This window comes from Nothoprocta perdicaria, unplaced genomic scaffold (assembly GCF_003342845.1).
Source record: "Nothoprocta perdicaria isolate Ctin4 unplaced genomic scaffold, notPer1 scaffold_302, whole genome shotgun sequence".
Lineage (NCBI taxonomy): Eukaryota > Metazoa > Chordata > Aves > Tinamiformes > Tinamidae > Nothoprocta > Nothoprocta perdicaria.
The window spans coordinates 349,451-374,483 of record NW_020455536.1 but is presented as its reverse complement, the minus strand read 5'-3'; the positions used below and the strand labels follow the sequence as shown (position 1 = coordinate 374,483).

At 40.1% G+C, this 25,033-nt stretch overlaps 2 protein-coding genes and 1 long non-coding RNA gene across 3 annotated transcripts in view; all 3 read right to left on the bottom strand.

The window, feature by feature from the left end:
* STARD5 (StAR related lipid transfer domain containing 5) overlaps positions 1 to 227 on the bottom strand; it is a 3,714-nt gene extending 3,487 nt beyond the window's left edge. Inside the window, exon 1 of the mRNA XM_026042466.1 lies at positions 7 to 227. Within this exon, the coding sequence (XP_025898251.1) occupies positions 7 to 227 (221 nt within the window). The remainder of the gene's footprint in view (positions 1 to 6) is intronic.
* A 560-nt stretch (positions 228 to 787) lies between these two features.
* TMC3 (transmembrane channel like 3) lies at positions 788 to 19,044 on the bottom strand. Its single transcript, XM_026042463.1, has 22 exons — positions 18,905 to 19,044; positions 17,486 to 17,629; positions 16,522 to 16,597; positions 14,850 to 14,931; positions 14,194 to 14,300; positions 12,847 to 12,945; positions 12,614 to 12,756; positions 11,212 to 11,359; positions 10,603 to 10,646; positions 10,301 to 10,448; positions 9,813 to 9,922; positions 9,574 to 9,652; positions 8,824 to 9,066; positions 7,867 to 7,995; positions 7,101 to 7,168; positions 6,756 to 6,884; positions 5,876 to 5,986; positions 5,242 to 5,367; positions 3,824 to 3,902; positions 3,576 to 3,618; positions 2,165 to 2,462; positions 788 to 1,786 (listed from the first exon to the last, which is right to left on the bottom strand). The coding sequence occupies exons 1-22, from the start codon at positions 19,015 to 19,017 to the stop codon at positions 928 to 930; spliced, it is 3,378 nt and encodes a 1,125-aa protein (XP_025898248.1). The 5' UTR covers positions 19,018 to 19,044; the 3' UTR covers positions 788 to 927.
* Positions 19,045 to 20,175: 1,131 nt separating this feature from the next.
* LOC112949979 lies at positions 20,176 to 23,495 on the bottom strand. Its single transcript, XR_003249915.1, has 3 exons — positions 23,394 to 23,495; positions 22,111 to 22,184; positions 20,176 to 20,356 (listed from the first exon to the last, which is right to left on the bottom strand). It is a non-coding gene; the product is annotated as an uncharacterized LOC112949979 (long non-coding RNA).
* Between the last annotated feature and the right edge of the window lie 1,538 nt (positions 23,496 to 25,033).

Sequence of the window (25,033 nt, the reverse complement as noted above, 5' to 3'; positions counted from 1 at the left end):
CCGCGCCAGCCGCCGCGCTCGCCGCGGTAACGCTCCATCTTGGCGACCACCGTCTCGGCCAGCACCGCGTAGTCCATGGCCGCGGCGCGGGGAGGAGGAGGAAGGCGGGCGGTGGGGARGAGGCCGCGGTCTATGAGGGCGCCGCTGCGCGCCGCCCCCTGGGCCGATGGCGGCGCCTCCCCCTCACCTGAGCGGCCGGACCGTCCCCTGACCGCCCGCGGCGCCATGGCGCCGGGGAAATGGTAAAATTGTGCAAAAAGTGTGAGAGTTACAGCGTAGAGGATTAAATCGGGGAATAAAATACACTTTAAAAAGGCCATGGAGAGGAGCTTCCTCCACGTCCCCCCGGGCAGCCGTCAGGGGCTGCGCTGTCCCCCCAGGGCGCTCACAGCCCCCTCGCGCCTCAGCCAGGCGGCCCCTGCTACACGGAGCTAACTCGGTGCGCTCCCAGTTCCAGCGTTCTCTCACTGTCACCTATAGCGACTCCGTGTGCGCTCCAGTGCATTAAACCAGGCACAAGGAAGCGTCACAGATAGCAGCGCCGATAGCAATGCCACGCTGTGGGAAACCCGTTATCTGCTGGGCTGAGGCTGTGCCCACAGCAGCTGGGACTGTGCCAAAGATTCTCACCTGATGTAGTTTTGGACTGATTTAATTAAGTGTCCAATACATAGCTTTTCATTTTACACTAGTTTCTTTTCTTTTTTACAGTGTAGTAGTAATTTGGGCTATTTTTTTTCCTTCTTTATAATATATCGGATGTGTTACTAAAGCAAGATCTAGTTAACAGCAAAGTAGGAGGCTACCTGGATTTTCTCTGCATACACAGTCTTTCCCACAACTACATTACAGCTTCTCCAGAGGACCTCAAACAGCAAATACAACTGAGGATGCTCCAGTTCAAAGCACAAAAATGGTAACATGCTCTCAGACATTTGAGCATACCAGTTCATTAGGCTCAGATATACCTAGATCAACACTGGTTTTTGATTTCTTTTTGGTGAGCTTCGCGCCAGGTTTCAGGTATTTTTCCTTGCTGTGAATGACCTGGATGTATTGGTCATTGCCGCTGTTCTGCGGATCGCTGCTGGATTCAATGGACATGGAATCAGATTCTGTTGGAGACTGTTCTAGTTTATGCTTTGACTTGGGTTTCACACGTTGCTCGGCATAGTGCTGGTCAACTTCAACATTTTTCAGGTGTACTTTTTTGTAAGCATACGGGGGCCTATCCAGGTCGAGCTCAAAGCCATCATCCCACGATTTGTAATGCACCTTGGCTATATCCTTGCCCATGAGAACATGGCCATCAGCATGTTCCCCAATGTAAAACCGGGGTGCTGGGCGAAGATCAGACAGTGAGCGGGGACGATGGCTTCTGCTCACCAAGTCTCTCCTAAGATCCTCTTCATCCTCCTCCTCCTCACTGGGATGGGGAGAATACATCCGTGGTGTCYGAACCACGTATCTTCTGACATTGCGCGGATACAACTCAATGATATCTCCCGCCTCATCCATTCGGAAGTGCCTTGGGAGTCGGGAGGTAGAACGRAGCAGCTTTTTGCGGGGCTCATGTTCATTAACAAGAAAATATCTGGTAGCATATGGCCTACGTCCCACAAACACAGGAGCTCCTGCCCCAAGAGCATCTGGGTTTACCTGYCGAATACCTTTTCTGAAGAGAGGCTCAGAGTGAACATCTTCTACGTGCTTTTTGAAAGTAACTGGTGTGTAGGGCTTTGTTTTACAAAGCTCACCTGCACTCCCATGCACAATGCTTGTGTACCTTTAGGAAACAAAAAGAAAATAGAGAAAGGCTTATTTATCAGTATAATTAAAACAGATAACATTTATTGGCTGTGGAAGTCAAACACTACACTGCAAGAGTAGGGACTCTTGCAGTGTAGAATCTCTGGTTTTCAGACTTGTTAGGAATAGTTAGAAAACTATATGCTAGAAATTAGAAGACCTACTTCTTTTTTCCTGGGAAATGACAAGAAATTACTGACCTCYCAAGGTACGTTCCAAATCTGTTTTCCTATGGTAAGAACTGTGTAAAAATCCTTTTAATTTATTACTAAAAATGATCACTATCAATCACTAAAACCACAAGTACTTCATACAGCTACCAGAGTAAATGGTATTTTAACATCAAGAGCCTTGCCTGTTTGCAACGTGGTCACTTCTTAGCTTCTGTGCACCTGGCACCGAGGGAGCTGGTGTTAAAGCAGTCGGAGTAGTTGGAGTCGTGCTGACAGGCCTTGCCGCATCAGCTGAGGGCACAGTTTGGGCAACAGACTGGGAAATGGTTTGTATTCTGGTGCCTTTGCTCACAGGGGATTCGAAGTTCAAGACACTGCCATTTTTTCGGGGAGTTGACGACCGAACTGAAGACTCTTGACTAATAATATCACTTTCTTGCTCTGGTCTCTTGTCATTCCCATCCATACTCTGGATTCTGGCTAGAAAACAGGATTTATTACAGGAATAACTCTAGGGCTCAAAATTTAAAAGCTGCTGTGTAAATGCAGTGGCTCAAATTCATTCTTCAGTCAAGGGACCCAATGCTGACAGACGCCAGCAGAAGAAGAAGCACTTGTGTCATACTAGGAGATACAGCGATGAAGGGAYGGACTGGCAAACTGCAGTACATAGACAGAAGGTTCTCATAATGTCGTAACATTGAGAACAGACTAAAAATTGCACAGTTAGTGTCCCAAATGAGMAAGAAACAAATGTATCTTTTCAAAAGCAAAATTTTACCTTATATTAGATACAATTACTGATATAAAGATGGCCAAAATAAGGAAATTGCCTCCAGCGACAGAGAAATTGGTCACTGCCAAAGGCTAAGTTTGATTTCTTTGGGAAAAACTCAACTAAGAGACTATCTCATTGTCTTTAGTTGGCTCTCCTGATAAGTATGTTACTACACATCAATTATTTCAACATTTATATCTCTTTTGGGTTAAGATTTTTCATAAGGGTGTCAACAACATTAAGGTCAAGCTATAATGTTACTGAATCACGGCTTGCCCCCTTTTTTGGGCTAGCACTTTTTTACTTGTTTACTTCTTTCTAGCTCTTGTTTACTTTACTTTTTAATCCCTGCCCTTCAGGGATTAAATCCCATCCCTTTGCCCTTAGGCAAAGTAGACAGCTGAGTCTGAAAACTTTTCACTGCATAGGAAGTTCAACCCATTCAGGTCGAGGAATAAGAGCYATTCCCTCTCTCATCTTCTGCCTACTATGTATTTTGTGCAAGGTCTGACATGAACTGAATCATCAGAGAATGCCTACCAACTCCTGCCTGGTAGGTGGAAAAAAGGCAGGAAAAAGTTACTAAGTCTGGATCCCAATGGAGTTTAGGTATAAACTACACACCTTGCATATAGTTTACACCTAAACACTGTCAAGGTTAAGTCACTATGACCTCAAAAATTATCTATAAGGAGGATTCCACAGGAAATACAGATTTTAAAATGTAGTAGAACTTACCTATGTGTGAGAGATCAGAATTATTTTGTGTCTAAATGCTTCATTAATAGAGGTATTTCTAAAGCTCACCAACTTACCTACTGCCATTTGAACTACCTTTTTCTTATCTTCAGTTCTTTCCTAGAATACATACATGAGAATAAAAACCAGTAYATTACTATAGATTAGAAATAAACCCTTATTTATTATCCCTGAAAGGATAATAAATACAAGACTGATTTTGTATTGTGAAACACTGAAAGTGACTTCAGAGATTCAATGAAGGATAGTACTTTCGTGAAGACTCGTCAAATGTATGCAAAAAAMCCAACAGCACTTTACTTACCGTTTGTATCTTCATTCTCAGTTGATTGTTGGTGAATTTTAATGATCTTGCAATACTTTGTAGGTAGTAAATTAGCATGCTAGAATTAAAAAGTAGGGCAGAATATAAGTTACATCAAACATTCCTGAAATTTTCTCTTGAAGGGCTGAGAGGTCAACAAAATGGTACAAAGGCTCAGTTGCTTTCTAGCATTTCCTTTGCACTGTGATTGCATCCCTTCACAAGAAGGTACACATGGAAGTTTAAAAGGAATGATAATGAAAACTTATTTAACTGCAGTTCCAATTGTAGCTTTTCTCCCCCTTTTTCTTTGCACATCTTTTCATTATGTTGGCAATCCCGCCTATTCCCAGCTTTCTTCTTTTTATTTATTTATTTTTAAAATTCTAGTAGCAAGAAAAACAAACATTGTTTTGATATAATTTCTCTCTTCTCTCTTCCATGTTTACTGAACAGAGTTACTAAAACTAGCGCTGCGTTTGCACGTTCCTATCAGTGTCATTTTGTTTACTTGGCTAGAATAACACCTTATTTACAGTGGCACAGCTGAGATCAGATCTGGCCTGACATAATGGATTACACTGGCTTTCAGACTGAGGAAAACAGTTTCATGGGCTAGACTGCGATACCACAAATATTTACATATGTGCTTAGCCATCATTTTGAGGAAACCAACAGATCTACTTGGATGTGTAAATATGTGTTTTCACATGGCTGTGACTTCAGAGGAAGATGTTACAATAGGAAGCACTGCTTGTGTCTGATTCACTTGAAATAGGCTGCTGGGGCATATTCCGCATGGGGAAAAATTATATAAAGGTACATGTAAAACAGATGATACTTCATAGAAACAAAGTGCATTTCAAATAGCTCAAAAAGTAAATATTAATTTGCAGCTGTGAACAATTATTTAGAGACAGGAGTAAGCAAGCACTTCCACTGGAAAGTCTGCAGGAAGCTATATTACATTAACACTTAAGAACAGACCTTCGTAATTGATTTATCTTGTCAGGAATCAGGACGACTGGGTAGCCTCTTTAAATGACAGACCAAAACCGTACACAGTCCTTAAGTGAACTAATGACCAAGAGGAAATGGAAAATTAATTTCTGAGGAGTTCCTGAGAAGGAAAAGGGAGCTTATAACTTTGAACCAAGAGCACTGTGAGAACTGACACAATACAAAATTTCCTTTAACATAGTATCCCAGAAAGAGAAATTACTTTTGAAAACGTGATGATCTCATTCCCATCTCATCCCCACACCACAGACTCAGTAAGGTTTTTTTTTTTTCACATATTCCTAGCAAAAACACAATAATACAGTGCTTATTCCTTAGTATTTGCATTTGACTCTTTAGAGAGAAGCCCRTGATTAATTCCATGAGGTTGATTTTTCTATGAAAACACAAGCACTTACAATAGAAGTAGCAGTGCAGGGAGGACAACCACGGGACTGCTGATATACGTAATCACTGTGTTAAACCATGCAGGAAAATCATTTTGAATTGTTTCTGAAACAATATCATATATTTTTTCTTGACCACTACAAGAGGAGGAAAAATAATTGATAATTAAAATAAGTTATAGCAAATCCTTGAAGGTCAAATTTACAAGCAAAGCTGCACTGAATAAATAACAATTTTTATCCAAGACTACTTTGGAACAGTATAGCCAAAAGGGGAAAAAAAAAAGCTCTTTGTTTCATTATTTACTTAATAAAAAGTTTTCAAAAGCACCAAAACATTTGACTTGGTAGTGCTTGAGCTGAACAACCTCATGTTGCCAAGACAATGTGTGTTGACTGCTTAGTGGCACATTACATTATGTGAGCATATAATAACTAAACTCTGTATATAAACCAAAATGTYTAGCCTCATTCAGGACTAAATATTCAATTAATTCATTCTTGAACTGGAAAACACTAACCAAACAAAAGAAGAGTCTCTTCTATRAACTTTTATTTACTAGCAATTTGGGTATTATTGAATTTGATGGATTTATTGAGGGAGAAATTACATATCTGCAGTTTTCATCTGTCCATAACAACTTACCTGAAGGGACCACAGCTTAAAGATGGCTTATATCGAGCAATAGCAAAGATTGTTGGTAACATGCATAAGAACAACATGAACAGCAACATAGCCAAGTAGAAATTATTGGATCTGCAGGAAGAGACAGCATTTTTCAGATTATACTAATCAGAGAAAAAAACAGAGGCAACATGAAGGCTAAGTCTGTATCTTCCTAACAAGTCCAAGATCTATGTTTCTGAGAGATCAAAATCATTCTGTTATGGTTAGGAAGTCTGCACAGAGCCACTATGAACAGACTCTTAATGATCCAAATTCTATTTGCACTGCTTCCAGATGTCACTGCCTGAGCCAGAAAACTATTTATAGGACCAGTCTAACTTATCACCCAATTCTGCTGGGCAAGGGGAAAAAGGTGGCAAAACTTCATTCATCCTCAAAACATGTGAAAAACCTATTGATCACCAAAATTATGGCCATAAAACATCCTTCAGATGGTACCAGTTCATTTCCTCAGAGGAGTGAGGGCAATTCGTAACGAGTCCTTCTACTCTGGATACTGTCCAGAAAAATCCATACCTYGACTTTTTGCAGTGAATGTCTACCACGTTTTTCAATAGAGTCACAAGCCAATCTCAGGCAATTCGGTTCCTTTATGTTACTTGGGTATATCCTTTCAACCACTCTGGTTTATAGCTCTACAACTGTCCAGTTTTTCATTCTTTTTTTTTTTTTTTTTTTTTTTTTTTTTTTTTTTTTTTTTTTTTTTTTCTCAAATACACTTTTTTTTTGGCAGTGTTACTGTCAAATTTGCTTCTCCGTTTTCAGCCCTACCATCTCGTCTCATTTGTTTCTAAGACATTTCTAGAATGCATTTGATTTGCTCTGCAGTTGGACTAACCGGGATGCTCTGAAAACCTGCTGATGTGGCACATTGCACGTTAACACAGCCCAGCTCCTCAGGTACATGAGTCCAATCAACTTGAGAACATTGAATGCAGGTAAGCACGGTGAAAAGAAGGCTCCCATCCTAGAAAAACAGAGTCATTTCAGTGCTCAGTATTGCCAGAAGCAATTCTAGCAGCAAAAACATTTACCAAGCAGTTAAGCCATTGCTCATCCCTTTATCAGCAATCTCTTAATACCTGTACTAATACCCTGTTTGAATAGGTTGCATTAGGAATTACCACGCTGACTTGGTAATCAACCAACAAAAGGCCAAGGAAATTGCTTATAGATTGCATACCAGATCATTCCTTGGTTGTAGACCAGATGTAGTACATTCTCTGCAATTTTGAATTCTCCATATTCCGGCTACAAGAAATATAGCGTAGGTGGAATTAATTTTTTTATTTCCAGATCATCTATTAGAAGCATTTGACTGAATCAGTTTGCAGAACAGCATACAGCCTGAAATGCCAGAGTAAATGCTAGCCCTGGGCAGGCAGTGAGAACACAGTAAGCTTAAACTGTTGCCTATAACAAAACAAACAAAAATCCCTAATTCCTTTTTAATTCACATGTTCAATTAAAGACAAATACAACAGAGCTCAAGCTTTCATGCCAACACCTGTTTGCTTACCAAGTATAACCATGATTTTTTTTCAAGGTCTGTCTGCCTTTTTGGAGCAATACAGATGTATTATTTCACATTATGGATAGTTGTTACGGCTACAGAAAACAAGGATGTGGTCCTTTTTCCATGTTCTCTATTTTTAAAGGCCCACAAATTACTCGTCTTTGACTGTGAGACTGCCCCATGTTCTCATTTTGGAAAGAGATTTTACACCATGGCCATAGGAGTAGCTTTGGGAAAAACATCTGACCATTTACCCTGTATCCTCCAGGTTATTCCTCATTTACGCAGCACAAACTGTGCCTTTAAGAACCAAGAAACTGTTAAAGTGCCAAAAGTCTTAGAAGATGCTCAGTACTAAGGAAATAAGTCTACCCAGTCTTATGATTTTAGTTTGTTAAAATTAAAGCACACATAACGCATAAATTATACTTACAAATTTGCTTTCTAGATCCCAACACCAACAATCACTTAAATATCGGACAAACAGTCCACGGAAAAAATCAATGAGCAAGATGCTTGCGACTGTGAAAATCATGTCGATAATTGAGAGCTTCAACATCTCCTGAAATACAGATTGTTCCAACATACTGAGTCATTCTCAAAACAAGAGGATGCGCATGCTGCTCCGTATGATCTGTTTTGCATTGTGTATTTTAGCTCAAGCTTACTGGTTGAGAAATGGTTACTCTTCATATGAAACCAAAACTCAAAGACAGTGTGATCACCGAGATTCCAAGCATAGGGAATCTGCATGGTGCTAAAGATTTCCAAGTGATTTGAGTTATGCTATACTTAATAGCTTTAAAAACATACAATTAAGTCAAAATCATACTTCCAAACATCTCCAAACAATCCTGGGGCCCCTTAKGCCCCCCCCCATGGCACTAARTCCAACTAGCTCCTKTCCTGTGGATTGACAGTAGCTGGAAACCTTTTGTTGCCCCTTGTTGTCTGAAGATGTGGGAGAAGACTCAATTCTCCTTTGTTTTACAAAGGCAAAATGAACAGAGAATGCAAAGATGGAGCACACTGATCACGTGCATCTCATGATAACATTCACTTCTGTCTCACAGGTAACATTCACTTCTATCCAAGTTTGAATCCACACAGGATTGAATTTTTAACATGATATTAATTAGTAGAAATCTGCCTGTGCAGAGCTGAAGACAGATACCAAAGCTTGGGAAAAGGACATTTGTACACAAGTGAATGCACTGCAAATACTGTACAAAATAAAAATCCATATCTGTGACTATATCACTTGCAAAAATCAGCTAGAATTATGTAATTCGCAGACAGAAAATTTCTGTTATAGAATTCTGCATGATTTTAATTTATAGTCAAATGTGCATTAGGAATAAGTCAATAAGACAGTAAAAGAGTAACATACTTGACCAACATATGTCTCCCAGCACTGATCCTGTGGATTCTGAGTGTTATAGTTAAAGGGAACTGTTTTGTTAAMGGAGTCAGAACCTGTCAAGTTTTGCGTGCGTCTGTCTTCCAGTGTTACACTGCTGTTTCCCTTAATTTGTACATCAGGAACAGTTGCAGATAAGTTGTTTTTGTCAGGAAGAGTTTTGGTTGCTAAGAAGGCAGTAGAATTACTTGCWTTGCTGTTAACTTCAGAGTCCTGGAAGAATAAATGTCCTGAAAGTGAAGTTTTCAGCTGTCCTCTCTCACTTTATGCTTACAATACATGTAAGTCTTCATGCCTTGCAACATGTACACACAAATACATTTATGCAAGTATTGTCAAGCAGCACTTACATAACTGTCAAGTAGCTGCCAACATACAGATTCACGTGAAATTTATAATGACACAATATTGTAACTTGGTTTTAAGTGGTTGGAAACATTTGGCCTGAAGTGGTGGGTATTTTGTTTTTAAAGTAGCTAAGCAGTAAAGAGGATGTCTGTTTATTTAGGCTATACACAATGAAGAGGATCTAACTCCTCTATCCTAAAAAAATACAAATATTTGCAAGTGAACACCACATATTAAATTTGACTTTAATAATGTGTATTAATACTTTGATATCAAACAATTTTACAACTGATTTCATGTGTACTTCAATAAAAGAAACTATCTATAAAACCACCTGGTTTTACAGGTCATAAAACATCAAGCTAAGCTTACAGTGACACTCATACTGTCCACTTTGTCCAGAAGGGCAATGATTAAACTGTAGAGGTTTCCCAGATACAGAACAAGAACCCTGAAAACAAAAAGAAAGAGATATCAGTGCTCAGCATTATTATCCCATGGACTTCTTGCACGTTCTCTCTTCTGGCTGAAAGCAACCGTGCAACCAGAACCTCTCCTTCTCCTCCCTTGCTCCTCACATTGTCTTGGCGTTGTCTATCATTTAGCCATACCTGGCAAGCTGAAAACGAAGCGTGGTCCTTGGATGATACATCTCTAAAGCTGCCACGAGTTCAAAAGCGGAGGGTGCAATCATTGTGATCAGTGACACAACTACGCTCACCTACAGAACAGAAAGACACAGCAGTTTTGTAGCTTTCCCCATGGATCTCTGGTACATCAACTACTGACTGAAATGCTATTGACATGCATGCTTTGGTGATTGCTGTCCTTGCAGAACATGCTTTACAAAGTTATCACTGACATTAGTAGTAACAATAAATAAGATGCAAAATTATGGTTCTGCAACACTTCAGGAGTCTTTACTCCTGACAGTTACATGCTTGTGCGGGAGATGAGAAGACTTTAGCTGAATGGCCGTCTGCCTCATTCTCCCAGCAACTCTCTTGTGACTACATCTCAGTGCACCTTATTGCTATAGGGAGCCTTGAGACAATAATCCTTTGTCTGACACGGTGGTGTCACACCCAAAACATCGTACCTCRTTTTTTTCCCAAAGAGTCAATTCCTTTTTGGTGCGCTCTAACCTTTGGGATCGATCCACAACAAAGTAAATGATGTAAATACTTCCAGCGAGGGACAGAAGCACAAGGATGTTTGCAATAATCCGTAAGCTTATGGTCACRGCCCTGGAAAAGAATCACACAGTCAATGCATTTGTTTGTCTTATGAACACTGGCACCAGGGTTCTTCTCTAACATGATTTTTAGATGTAYGAAGCAAGCCCAATAGCATTGTTATATGCATTGGAACAGTGTTTTAGAAAGTATCTCTGATACATACAGGTTTTTGCTTTTCTTCTTTTCCTGTTCTTCCAATATAGCTTCCTTGAAAGAAACACAGYATGATCATTTTAATAGCATTCCACAAAAATAGGGCAAAACATAGCTGTTCTTAAAATTTAAGCAGAAAACATCTGTWTTTAATCCAATTTCTTCATATTGATAGAGCTGCAAAATGTACCTGGACCATTTCTTATGGAGAGACAGAATAAGACAAAGCTTTTACATTTTTAATATATTTTTGATTCCATTTTTCAATGATTTTGCATCACAGGCAAATTTGTTTCAATAGGCCTGACTTCTTTTCCCATTTAGAATGTCTTTCTCGGAACAGAACACAACAGAATGAAAGGGAGTTGTTTTGCTGACAGTGTCACATTATAAGATGTCCTATCTCAAACTTATGTCATCAGTATAAACAGGAATTCAGGGTCAAACATATGATACGACTGTGACACCACAGAGATCTCACAATATGCGCTCTCTCCTAGGCACGGACCCAGAAATGAGTACTGGGAAGCAATAGGGAATGTAGGGGAATGAGAGGAAAAGCACATTTAATTCTCAGGTCAACAAGCAAATCAAAGTAACTTGTCAGTCTTCTGCTCACCCTAATRCTATTAACGATTGCAGCAGCTTTGCTTTCTGCAGCCTCAGGGTTTCCTATTAAGTAGTCCCAAGCGCAGAACAGTCTCCAGCAGAAAGTGTAATTTTCATCAGAGGCACTTGCTAAGCTCATTCTTGAGTTCTTTGCCATTCTGTAAAAGAGCCAAATATTCACTGTTGTCCATGTTCAAGATATATGCTAAGAAAGTCGGTGGTTTGTTCACAGTTTTCAAATGCTTAATTCTTTAAAATTACCAAAAATCTGTGGTAAGGAGTGTCCTTAGCAGCCTTCTGAAGAAGCAAAAACCAGAGTGAGGTTCAGAAAATGAACCAGCTTCAGCATCATTCATGCTCTAATTCAGAAGTGACTGACTTTGAGAAGGTATTTTGGTAACATTTGTATTCTTTATAGCTGACAAATAAAGCAAATTAAGTCTAGAGCTCTAGTAAGGTTTAAATACAATGTTAAGATCTTCAGGTAGGATCCAGCTAAAGAATGCTACAACATAAGATCACTCCTACTGTGATAATGAGTTAGTCTGGCAAAGCTTATGATCATGAACAAGATCTACTTAGTTTTTGTACTGCTTTCATCTCAAAATATATGTTATTGTTAAACAGAATGACTGCCATTTTACAGAGCTTGAGCAGGGGGGAAGGCTTAGTCAGCTCAGGTAGGCAAGAAAGCAGAATATTGCAAAGCACTGGAAATTAAGATTAATAGCTGATGAAGGAAAGGGCATCCAGAAGGACAAAGTTAAAAGAGGAACAGTAAGCGGGGATCTGTGTTAGATGAATAGTTATTGAGAGATGAAGGGAAAGCAAAAGGAGAAAGCAAATAGAGTGACCCTGCCCCACTGCAGGGACTGCAAGTTCCCAGATTTATGGCCAGCACTGGCAGCTTGCTCACTCTTCTGGATAGCTCCTGCTCCCAGCCCTTCAACAGCAAAGTCCATGAGTTTGCATTTGAACGGGATGCCACGTACCAGCTCGTACGATGCCAGCATTCTTATATGCATATTCCAGTAAATGGAAATAACAATGCTGAAAGCATTACATTTAAAAACCTAAATTCYTCTTAGAATAATATTTATATCMAGAAAGAAAAAGTAGAAAACACTTCAGTGAGAGTCAGTCCTTATYCTGCAAAAATACAGATGGCAGAAGYCTGMTGAAGCCCYRTGCAGTACTGCCCTCCTTCCAGAGGAACCGAAGAGAGAGAGAATATAAATGACAAAAAGATAAAGAGAGAGCTAGATTTAAACTCAATCTGCCTCCCTGATATTAGCAGACTTGAACAGGTTAATTGAACTACAGGGAATAAACGCAGAGGAAATGGAACAAATATAACATTAACAATCGCCTGCACATAAAAGCTTGTGAACAGCAATACATGGAAATCTTACTTTTTTAAGAGAATGATAAAGCTGTAGGCGAACACCGCCATTCCAACAAGGAAGTAAGCAAGAGGCAGCCGGTATCCAGCTTTCCCAATCTTCCTGTCACGACCGTAGTAGCCATAAAACAAGACCGAGTACTGGAGGTAGCCCTGCAAAGACCAGAGTCTGTGAATGTGAGCAGCAAGCCCTGGCTACAACACGACAGACAGCAAAACAACACAGAGCAGTTTTAGCCTTGCCCCCAGYGACCAGATGGTGTCCAGATCCTGAGCAGATGCAATTTGCTCCTTGGGAATGGTCTTGCTGACGGTGCTGCCAAACGGGGCTCCGGCCAGTAGCTGGGAAAAAGGGACAAGGTCTTAGAAACTGTGTGGAGAGGGTTTGACTGCAGCGGCTGCACAGCTCGACGCGCAGGGAGCTGCCTGCATGGGGGACACTACGAGGTTAGCAGGTATTTTGGTCATTCCTTGTGCTAAGCGACCAACTTAATGAGAAACACTGTAAATATTGCATTCAATTTTGATTAAGCCAGCTGACTGCTCTCTGAGCTCTACCTTTTAGGGAGTTGAATGCTCTGAAGCATATTTAAATTAAATATGACGTTTGCTTTCAAAATAGTATTTCAAGTCTAAGTTTACCTTTGCTTACAACTGTATAGTAAAAGATAAAAATGCAAAAATAACTTTTTTCGTTTCAATTTACTTTTKGGGATTTTTTTGTTACTTTTTAAAATTTAGACAATGAGAAGAAAAAGTAGACATCTATGTACACTTGACAACATCATTAAAATGCTGGTCAAGACAGAATTTATAAATCATTTGTTAGGTTAACTCATGTTATCATCTGCTCTATTCTACCCTGGGGCAAGAGAAAGCAGGTGCGTGGTGGGGAGTTTATCTCCTTAAGCTTTTGAAAGTTAACCCTCTAATCTAATCTTATCACTTAGGTGAATGGAGAAAGCTGGGCTCATTCAAAGGCCACTCAGCAACACTCTCGGACACCAATGTTCAGATGGAAGCAGTTTTCTTTTGGAGCTATTTATCTGTTTTTGTGGACTACAGAAGGAAGCTTTGATAGCAAGCTTAAGATGTTTTCCATAAATTTCTGAGGTCTGCTGTATTAGATACACTGTTAAATTTGTACTTCACAATTTCTTCTTAACAAATGGCCTTAGCTGGATGCAATTAAACACAGTTGGCGCTTTTCAGAAATTCAAGAAATTTCAAGAAATTCAGTGAACAAAAAACTGATTCTGGAGAAAGATGTTATTTTTCTCTGCGGGTAAGTGACCTTAGCAGGATTTGAGCATACCCACTGCTGCTTTTGGCATTCAGTTCTCCATTTTAATAATCAGATATAAGAAAAAAAAAATCCTGTAAAGCATTAATACTTCATTGAGCAAGATTCACTTATCCTTCGGCAGAAATAACTCTTGACAGTGGGATTTTTTTTAAATAATAAATATTTAAATAAATATTTTGAAGTGTAACTTTAAAACTGATGCCTTTAAGCACAGCACTCATTTAATTCAGAAAAGAAAGTGGAAGTRTAACATCACTTTGCAAATATTAATGAAGGGTTCTTACCTCTGGTAAGACTACAAATGCTCCTGTCATTATGGTAAGGACGATATTGATTCCAAACAGCCATCTCAAGAAGATGAAGTAAGAGGCCACTCCAGATCCAAAATGGCCTTAAACCACAGAAAATACACACCTGAGCTACACAGCATATAAAATCTGGTATCATTTATTCATTAAGCATCATTTGAAGAGTAAAAAGAAATGCCTGCCCCATTCCATGCATGGCAAAAAGCTAGACAGAAAAAAAAAATATTACTGTGTCAAAGAGRAAATATATTTGCAACAAACTTTGGTAGGAAAGTCTGATAATCATCATCAGTATTTACACGGGGAGCTCTTACAGTGGGTGATGTCAAGCATTYATCTTCATTTGCTGTTGAAGCACAGAGGTATGACATGACAGGAGCACAGCGAGACAAATTGGATTTTTTTTTTAAAGTTACCCCATACTACTCCATAACTGAGAACCATGCAAAGTTCTCAAGGAACCAAGCAGAAAAAAACAAGTTTTTAAATGAAAATCATAACACTGGTGAAAGTCTGCACTTAATCACTCCTCCAAAATGCTACAAAATTCAGTAGATTCAAACATAAACTATAAGACCCATAATTTCTGCAWAAGTGCTTTACTCTTCAGTACATTCAGTTTTTCTACTTACTCTCTATTTTCTTTATTCTCATTTCCCAAGGAATGAATATCACCAGAAAATTATAGGCGAGTCGAATAAACTTCCTCCAAAGCTTAGACAAGAGAGAAACGAGAGCTGTGTTACTTTTGCATGAGGGTCAGAAAACATATTATAACTCCTAATTAGTAAGGTCTCACAGCATGTCCGTGATGTAAAATGGGTAAAATGAACCACTGCAGAGTTCAGCAACACACAAAACATGGGATTCCACAGAAGTTCCTAACTGTGCTTATCAGCAAAATGCCTCCAAAAATGAGACACAGAGAGGCCTTTACAWGCCAAGGGTCAAGACAAGAACCCTCAATCTACCTATTTTAAACACAAAGAATCATGAGGAACCCACAAAAAGAAGCAGACAGACACTGCTCCCTATCCTATCCCACACCAAACCCTGCCTGCAGAGCAACTGAAGCAACAAACCTAGGCAAAAATTCACAAAACAACTYAAATCAACATTGACCCTTTGCAAAAGAAAAGAYAGATTCRTTCACAGAATGGCTGAGGTTGGAAGGGACCTCTAGACCTACTTGAACAGCCCTGCTCAAGCAGGGGCAACATTCAAATGAGCTCAGAGTAAAAAGGCGGATTTATGATCACTGGACTTTGAGAAGAATTGGGTAGAATATTTATTATATTTAGTCTAAGCCAGAACTAATCACAGCCTCTGTATAGCTTGTGAAGGAATCCCAATGTAGTAAATACAAAAAAATGGATTTCTGTGACCAACACAAGAACACACACACACAGCTAACTACATACTTRAGAGAAGCACAAACCCAAGAGAAAGAATGAGTTATCATATTCAACAGCAACAATTTCAACTACTATAATTCCCAAGTCTATTACAGTTTACACTTGCAGAAATCTTGTGGTTATATTTTGCAAATTTTTCAATTAACTTTTCCTTTTTTTTTTTTTTTTTTTTTGCATCTTCATACAGTGAAGTAGGCATATGCATATGGGAGGAAAAACACAAAGGTCCATGTAAAACCACTTTTTTCATTTGTTAATTTAAAATAGCTACAGGAAAATAATATTTTATAGCATTCATTTTACAGCATACTTCATCGTTCAGCCAGGTATTTTAAAAAGCCAAGCTATTTTAGTCAGCAGCAATGTCAATATTATATCATGAAATCTAATCTCTTGAAACCAAAGAGAAGCCACTTTTTAATTAATGTCTACATTATCAAACTCTTTGGCCAAAGTTAATGCATTTTTATGGTGATGGGGGATTTTATTGCATGAAATTGAAGTATTATAATTTTTTAAAAAAAGAGAATAGTTGTTGTGAAATGCATAAGAATAGCTAGGATTGCTACTTTCATTYGAAAACAGGGTTCACAAAGCTGAGAAGGGAATCGAGTTGCAGGTTGTGCATTAAATATGTAGTTTATACAGAATTGTCCATATCAGTAGAAGTAACGTTGGTTAAATTAATTACACGAATATCTTGCCTGCTGTGTATCTGCACGAAAAAAATCACAGTAGATAAAAAGAAGCTTTTAACTGCTTTTTTAGCTCTTTGCAGGTTTCTCAACTTGGACACCAGATTTTATAAGAAAAACACTTCTGTAGATGAAATCTACAGATGAACGCTGATATGTGAAAGAGATGTAATTTAAGAAAATAACAGATATACCTCTGCACCAGCTGCTTGGTACCCTCTTGTTCTAGTGAGTCTTCCTTCATACTTCAGCACAATCTCTTTAGCTTGTCTGCATAAGGAGAAACTTTATTTTACATTGCTTATATCACTCTGAATTCCTAATTCTACACAAGTAACTAGCAGCCAAACCACTCCATATTGTGAAATACTGACATAGACTGCCTAACCATCAACTCCTGAATAAAGCAAAATTATTTTGAGATCTTTATCATCATTTTTAAAAGGAGAAAAAACTCATTACAGGATTATGATGCCAGATAAAGAGGAGAAAATAAAGCAAGTCCCAAAGAGCCGGCAGTGCAGTGTGACGTGCAGACTACAGGTGACACCAGGGAAAGGTCTGGCACAGTTCAGATAGGCTGCCCCGAGAGACAGGCACCCACACTGTGCATTGGTACAGTGATAATCTGGTATTGTCAATATAATAATTRCATTTTTAAATGAAGATGTGAAAATACTACCTTGTAAACCTACAAGTGTGGAGTATTTACATTTGCAATACCCGAAAATTACAGACCACTTTCTATTCTCTTGTTTCAGAGATATATGGTGGTCACATACAGTCACCTTGAAAGCGGTAGACCTTCATCCATTAGGACTGAGGGAAACAATTTAGCCCAAAAACATATCATTGAGCATTACCAACAGAGCACATTGCCTTTTCTGGGGCCTCTGAGCAGCAGCCACTCTGCTTATTACTTAAACAGCAAAAGTGTGATCTCATGCTGGGACATGTTCAGGATGGCTCCATCCCATCCTGCGGCTCCTGCCTCCTGCCAGCTCCCTGGCCTCGTAGGAACGCACTAACAATGTGATTTCCTAGCAGTTATTACTCATCTCTGGGCTCATCCTGTTCCAGTTTAGACCAAAATACTTCTGATGCTGGAAACACTGCCTTGATCCTTGGTTCTGAAAGATTTCATACGAACTTGGTTACCTGAGTGCCCTCAGTTTCTGCCTCATGGGCCAAGGCCTGCAGCGGATGTTGGACATAATCTCCTTCTGGTACTGTATGTTTTGAAAGATCTGCTCCGGGTCGTGGCTGTCAGCCTTCTCTTCACCATTATCGTTGTCTGAGTTACTGCAGCACACACCACACGAAAGGAAAAACAAAACAAAACAAATCATTCTGAGGCAGATCCCCAGAAAACCACAGACTTGCACATGATCTGGTCGGTCTATTAGAACGAGGTAACAGTGGTGAGCCAGGGAACTTACAGATCTTCTTGCTTTACAGTCAATGAATAATTGGGATGATTGCTCTCCGTGATGTAACTCTCCCCCCCACACTCTTGCCGTTCAGTCATAAATTATCCATGTTTCCCACTAGGAATCCAAATCTTTCCACTGCCAGCATTTCAAATCACACAGCTTGTACATCAGCCTGTCAAGACACTTTATATATAATTTTTCTGGATCAAAGCATTGTCTAAACATTTCCAGCAAGAGCACTTAACATGCATTTATTTGCCACAGGCTGTTGTTCTGTTACTTTGATAGTTACAACGATAAAATTTTTCTTTGATAAACTGGGAGGAATGTATGCTTAGAAAACCCTGGCCTTTCATCACCTTTCCCTATGGAGAAAGGACAGAAGTATGGGACCCCCAAATGATCAAGAATGACATGGCCTTGCAAAAAGATACATGTTTAGTTGAACAGATTTCTGTGGAGGAATATTAAATAATCTATTTTAATGTTTTCTCCACATCTGGGGTGACAGCTCTGATTTCACATTTGAAAGAAGGTATTGTGTGCAAAGTGGCAGTAATGTTCACTCTTGCAGGGGACTCTGCCTAAAAATCCATGTCAATTAGGTTTCCTCTCCGAAAAAAGCAGAGAGCTGCAAAATACTGCAACAACAGCGTCAGTTAGGACATTTTCCAATTGCATGGGCATATGTTTATTGGGAAAGTTCCCTGCAATTGTACTGAAAAGCAGCAGCCTTTTAATGACTTAGAAATAAGCCACAGCATAAGCTACACTTTGTAAGAGCATTTAAAGAATATACACGGTCAGACCTCAAACCTATCTGTCCACCATCCTGCCTCTGACCCTCGGGTATACTGGACAATCCCTGGAGATACATAAAAAGCAGAACAAGGGAGAATTTTTCATTTGTTTTTACCCTGCTCTACCCTGAACTCATTTGAGTTACGCTGGCAACATCTGTAGTGCAGCATCGACTCTTGTGAAAATAGAGGAGAGGACTGAAATAAAACTRAACATAGAAGACAACTCGTTTTTCCCACACTCCTGCTCACCCTGCCCTGCTGTTTAGAGAAAAGGCAAAGGCGCAGACGCCGTCTCGGGGAGCGGGGGCTCCATCAGCAGCGGCAGCGCGGACGYCCCTTACCTGTGGGGCGGCTCCTGGTAGGTGTAGATGCCCGCGTGCCGCTTCACCGTGCGGTACTTCTTGCACGCCCTGCTGCTCTTCCCCGCTGCCGCGGGCGCCGTGACCGCTGCCATGGGGCTGCCGGCCCCCGCGGAACCGCCACGCCGGGAGGATGAGCGGGATGCGGGATGCGTGAAGTGGAGCCGCTCGCCTCAGCCCAGAGATGCCTTAAAGCGGCAGCAGGCTGTGCGCGGGGCACACGCTGCTCTGGAGCTGCTCCGGCGAGGCGGGAAGCGGCGTCCGGCCGTCCGRCAGCTGCTGTCACCCATTAATAGCGCAGCGGGAAGGATGGGATTGCTTTTCTCCATGTGCCTTGGAGAGCCTTTCCCAGGGGATGGCCCTGATAGCATCCAAGGGCTGTTCCTCCACCGAGACGAGGCCCAATCTTCCCAGCATGGGATACATGCATTATACCTGGATTTAAGTCTTCTGGAGGTAGCAAAATACCTGATATTCAGGCATGTGCAGGTTACCAAGCAATTCACTTTTCTGCGTAGCTGTTTCACATGTTCCTTTCACTTGTTCCTAACTTGGTAATTTCTTTAACAGCTCTGGGCACAACACACCACTGGTTTCACCTGCATAAATCAGTGGTCTGTGGTAGTTATTTTTATTTGCAGCCTCTGACAAGAACAAACAGTAAGTTCTCTCCGCTAAATTTCCTGCAGAGAAATTCCTGCACAGGCTGCTTTTTCCTTCTGCCCCAAACTAATCTAAAAGGCTGCTGCTGCTTGCTCRGAAATTTTTACTCTTCCATGATTGCAGTCATGTCCATTGGATGGTACTTAGATAAATAATTAACAGGCTAAGTTGTCACAAGCCTCATAATTTACTATCTGTGCATTGAGGTTTTACAGTTTGGAAGTAATTCCATTCAGTTAAATTCACTCCACACGTTTTAGGTGATAAGGAAGGACTTGGTTAGATAAAGAAGTGTCTGCATCTCTAMACTGTAGTCAATAGAAAAGCCCAGCTCCCAAGTGCCCCACTGGGCTTCCAGCTTCTCCAGAAAGCTGTTTCTCCTGAAACCAGAATCAAGTCCCTTGGACTCAAAGCTGAAGAGCCACAAAAGGATAAAGAAATAGTCTGAATTCATTAAAAAAACAAGAGGTAGGGCAGTCTCATTCTGCACTACCCTTTCCATTCTTCCTTTTGCCACATAAGCAACACTTCTAAACCTAGTGAAAACCTTTTGTGGAAGCACAATTTATTCATGTTCTGCTTACCATGTGGGGTTTTCCAGGAACTGGATTCACTGCTCCCAGGTCCATCCTGAGTATTGACTGTACACATCTCCTTTAACAAAGCTAGAGACTAGGGGAGATGGAACTCCACATTTCCAGCTTCCCAAGAAGGATGGACCAAATAATTTTACTTTCCCATGCTGTGCTTYGTTATTTTTCATACTGAAGTCTGTAAAATAGAGACTGTTGGAGTGTGCGGTAGAACAAATGGCAAATGAGATCAAACAGCCAAGAACAACAGATATCAGCTCAGAAACACATCTCCATTAAAAGGCTTATCACCTCTCTCCAGCTGGAAAATCAGATGAACTACTCTGAATGCCAGAATAGCCCCTTAAAGCTTTATTGCTCAGAGCAATGCAAGCACCCACATCACCACTTCTTTTTTTTTTCCCTCTTGCATGATATGCTTTCAATTTTGTAATTTAAAAATGCTCAAAGGTCTGTTCAAATATATCTCCTCAGCTGTAATTAGTTATTTGCCTTTTCATCTTGGCCAGTGGGGCCAGATTCTGCTGCCTCTGCTCATGAGCATTGCTGCCTCACTCTTTAGGCCAACCTACTAAAGGCTGAGAGTTAGCTGCTTAATTCAGTTATGTTTACTCACATGTAGAAAACATTTCCTATAGACATATTAYTTCAAGCAATGAGAAGTGGCAACGTAACATCTGCTCCATGTGTCCTGGTGCTGTACAGAGATAACACTCTGGGCTACCAGGGCAGGGTAGCTTTGCACCCCTCCAACAAGCCTAGAGTTAGCCCTAGCTCAGGACAAACTGTGCTAACATGCTGTCAGGTTTTTATGATCAATCCCAGGTGCTTGGCAGAACATTCACTATTCAAGGTAGAGACATGCCCTATGAAATTCTCAGTRCATGTCTGTAAAAATTAAGATTTCAAGTTAATGCTGACATCTGCAAGAAAATGGAAATGCCYGAGTCCCACTTTTCCCTAGACTCCCAAATCCCTTAATTTTCATTTGAGGAAACCATGCTGGAGAAATTGCGTTTTAATATTACTGGTAGTTGCTAAGGATTGCTACATTTCACAGATAATGCAGTGCACTTTCGTATTYTGGTAACAATACAGTACAACACACATGGTAAAACACAATATTGTAACACAACCAAAAAACATTAGAATGCTAACTTTAATGATTTAGATTTAATTAGTTAATATTTTCCAAGTTGTCAACAATACTAATTTCCCTCCCCTTTTGTTAGAAAAAAAAGGCCTAAAGCTTTAACTTAAAACAAGGAATTTAAACTTGACATTTAAATAGTTCTAATACTGTAGCCTTGGAATCACACATGTGAGTTACTACCAAAYGCTAAAAGCACCAAGAGCCATAATTCTAAGGCTCTCCGACAGGAGGATGCAGAGTGCTTTTTAAGAGAAAACAGAAAGTTCCTTCACACGCTGATCCCCAAAGCTGGCAGCTTCCTCCTGCTGCCCATGACCCCTGTGAGGACCTTTTCAAAGATCCCTGGCAGTCRCTCAGAGCACCAAGTGCTTTTGGGTTTGCTTTTCAACTCAGCAAGAACCCAGCTGCCTGCTTCAATACGGTGCTTTGAATCCTGAAATGCACTGGAGTTTGTTTTATCCTGAACAAAGGCTACAGTGGTCATAGATTTGATTACGCCAAACAGGACTTCAAACTTCTACTGCAAAACATATAGTGGGCAGTTGTCAGCACACAACAGGATACCTTATATTTAATCTATAAGACCATTCCATGTTTTCAAGTACTTACTTGGGAAAAATGCAGCTTGGTGAGTTCTGGTTAGCTGAAAATTCAGGCTAATGGTTGGTTATCTTCTCCCCCTATGTCTACACCAATGAAGCTTTAAACTTCTCAAACCTTTCAAGCCATTTAGTTAGTTAACTTAGTTAAACAGGCTATAATAGTAATAGGCMACAGACCTTGGCAATTTCACAACCTCAAAGATCTCGATTCCAAGATAGAGATTCAGAGAGGACTTTGTCTTCAGTGATCTCTGTAAAAAGAAAATTGTATCAGATTCTCAACTACATAAAACAGATTGGAGGGGAGGGGGAGAAGAAAGTAGTTAAAAGCCTTAAAGGTGACTAATGTGTAGCTTTAAAGGGACTAATTATCAATAGTGCCCAAACCATGTAATCCCATAGAAATCAGTGAACTAAAGGTGTGCTTCAGCATGCAGGTTCCTGTGAAAACCCTGAAGCTCCTCTGATCTGGTTGGAGGCAAAAGGCACTTGCAGAGACAAGMCCACGTGGGTGTCCAAGAACAGTCCTCTCGGCCTGCAGCGATGCCCTGATGTTGAGACACAACTTGCAGCCTGCTCCTTTTGGGTGGGAAGAAAGTAGGTGGCATAAGGAAACTTCTTTGCCAAGCGTGGYGGACTGGAGCTACTCCTGCTACAGGGGAATCTGAGTTTTGTGCAGCTTTGTCTACCCATCAGCCTGATGTGCATTCTACAGACATATTCATTTCACCAGAGACCTTTTTGAAAGCACTGTAACCAAATTATTTTCCAGGCTTACGTGAGTCATTACCAGCCAGACCTAAGAGTCAGTGAAAAYGTAGAAGATAATTTTAGAACATTGAAAGAAAAAATAAGGAGGAGGGGGAGAAAGTTCCATATTTCAGAAGAAAAGAAGTTCAGGGAATTTGACAATAGCAATAGATTTTCTAGATCTTTGACTACAATAAAAACCTTGAATTTGCATGACTTCTTTTAGGAAGCTTTTGTAACAGATTCCTCCATGASATTATCTCATTGTGGGCCAGGATGAGGAAGTGTTCAGTATTTACGCCTACGGTCCATGCTTAAGGTCCCCAAATGTTTTATCCTGAATGTCTGATGTCGTGGAACAATACGACTGGGCTCCACACACAAGACTACCATGACCACCTTCATTTAAAGGAATATAAATATAATGATGATGATGATAATTTTGCCCAGTATCCCAATGATAAAGTAGTTGCTGAGTATGTTCAAGGCCTGATTTCTGTTTATGTATCTCAGTCTGAAGGAATTCAAAATTCTTTGCCCTATCCAGAGAAATGGTCAGGCTGTAGACTAGATAAAGAAGAAAAAGAAGGAAAAAATGAGGACATCTCATTTTTACTGTTGGGTCAATATCACTTGGCAAAAACAACCATTTATCAGCCAAATGATTCATTTAGGAGAAGGGAAGCTAAGTTTCTAGTACTTGTACGTACTGTGCATGAAGAAGTCAGTACAGTCTACTGCTGATCGAATTATCCTGCTTGAGCTTGCAGTGATCTGAACATTTATTTCTTGATTCCATATTTCTGTAAAGCCCAAATCTACCATGACAAACAAAAGAGGAGAACAATACTATTATATACTGAAATTACACTGAAAAGTACAGTGAAATATATAGCTTGAAATGTACCTAGTGACATAACTCCAGCACCATCCAACACAATAAAATGATAAATAGCAGGGAAACATCTGAGAGATCCACAAATGATAATGATTGTTCCCTTTAATTTAATACAGGATGCTCTCTGCCTTGCAATAAATTGAAATCCTGTGTTGGGGGAAAAAAAAGACTGTAGAGGTTTCTGCAGTAACTTAAGTAAATGAAATTCTGTTGAGAGGATATAATTTGCATTATGATTATTACAAGATGACTAGTTAAATTCTCAATGTCCTAAAACTTCGAGAAGAAAGAATAAATATAAAGCACAAAGCTTTAAGTCTCCAGCGTATGTTTTGGAAATGTTTTAGAAAAAAACTCTCAGTCCACATGGTGTTGGTTAATCATATGAAAAACTATTTCCGCTCTGAAATTTCCCTGAACGAAGGGAAACATTAGGTGACTTAAAAGGAGAGACAAGGAAATTAACTGCAACAAAGGAATAATATAATCCTTTTTTTTCAGGCTTCTCTGACTAATTTTTAAAATGAAGATTTGCCTAAATCACAAAATCTTCCCCTTGCATCACACAGCTCAGTCCTAGAGAAGTCAGATTTAGACTAGATCCACAGAAATACGCTGTGCAAAGCTGAGCAAAGACAAAGATAGTGGAACGCTGTGAAGATGAACCTGTGATCACTAGCTCTGAAAAATATGGACTAAAGGGCTGCAGGGATCTCTGGTTAGAGATGGGGAGGGAGGCAGATACTAGTGCCSTTGCAGTAGCACTGGCAGCAGACGTATTTGTATTTGGGCATCTAAAAGCATTTTTTCCCCCCACGTCTATGAATTCTTATTCAAATAATATATGATAGTGCATGCTGCTGTTTTAAAACTCCTGGAATTATTTGTTCACAATGCAGCACAGCCTCTTCTTGAAAAGAGACTTCTGACTAGGAAGGTATAGACTGCCAGTATGTGGGGAAAGTTTAACAAGGCAAAGGCTGGGGAGAGCTGGGGTGTGGTGGCTGGCGCAAGCTGCCATAAAATCTGTGCTCCATTTTCCTTGTTTTTTTGTAACATCAACTCCYGTTCTACACTGTAAAATTGTACCTCTGTTTCAGAGGGACTTTGGCACTGAAATAAGAAGATTAGTTCATCTGCATTTATTAAATAACCTCTCCACATACCAGATGCTCGCAAAAAAAAAAAAAAAGGGGGAGAGGAAATCCAGATCAACTGCCTAAGTGATGTTATTAACTCTATAACTGTGTCACCTAGGAGCCTGTTTACATACACAGTAGTTATTTTACTGGCAAACAACGGCCTTCCTTGCCCAAGGAAGAATCACAAACACAGTGCTGCAAAATATTGTCAGCAAAAACACAACCTTGTTCCACTTGTTCTCCAGGGCATCACTCCCATGCTCAGAAGAGTGGGGCACACCCRGCTGTGCTTACACACTACTTGAACTCA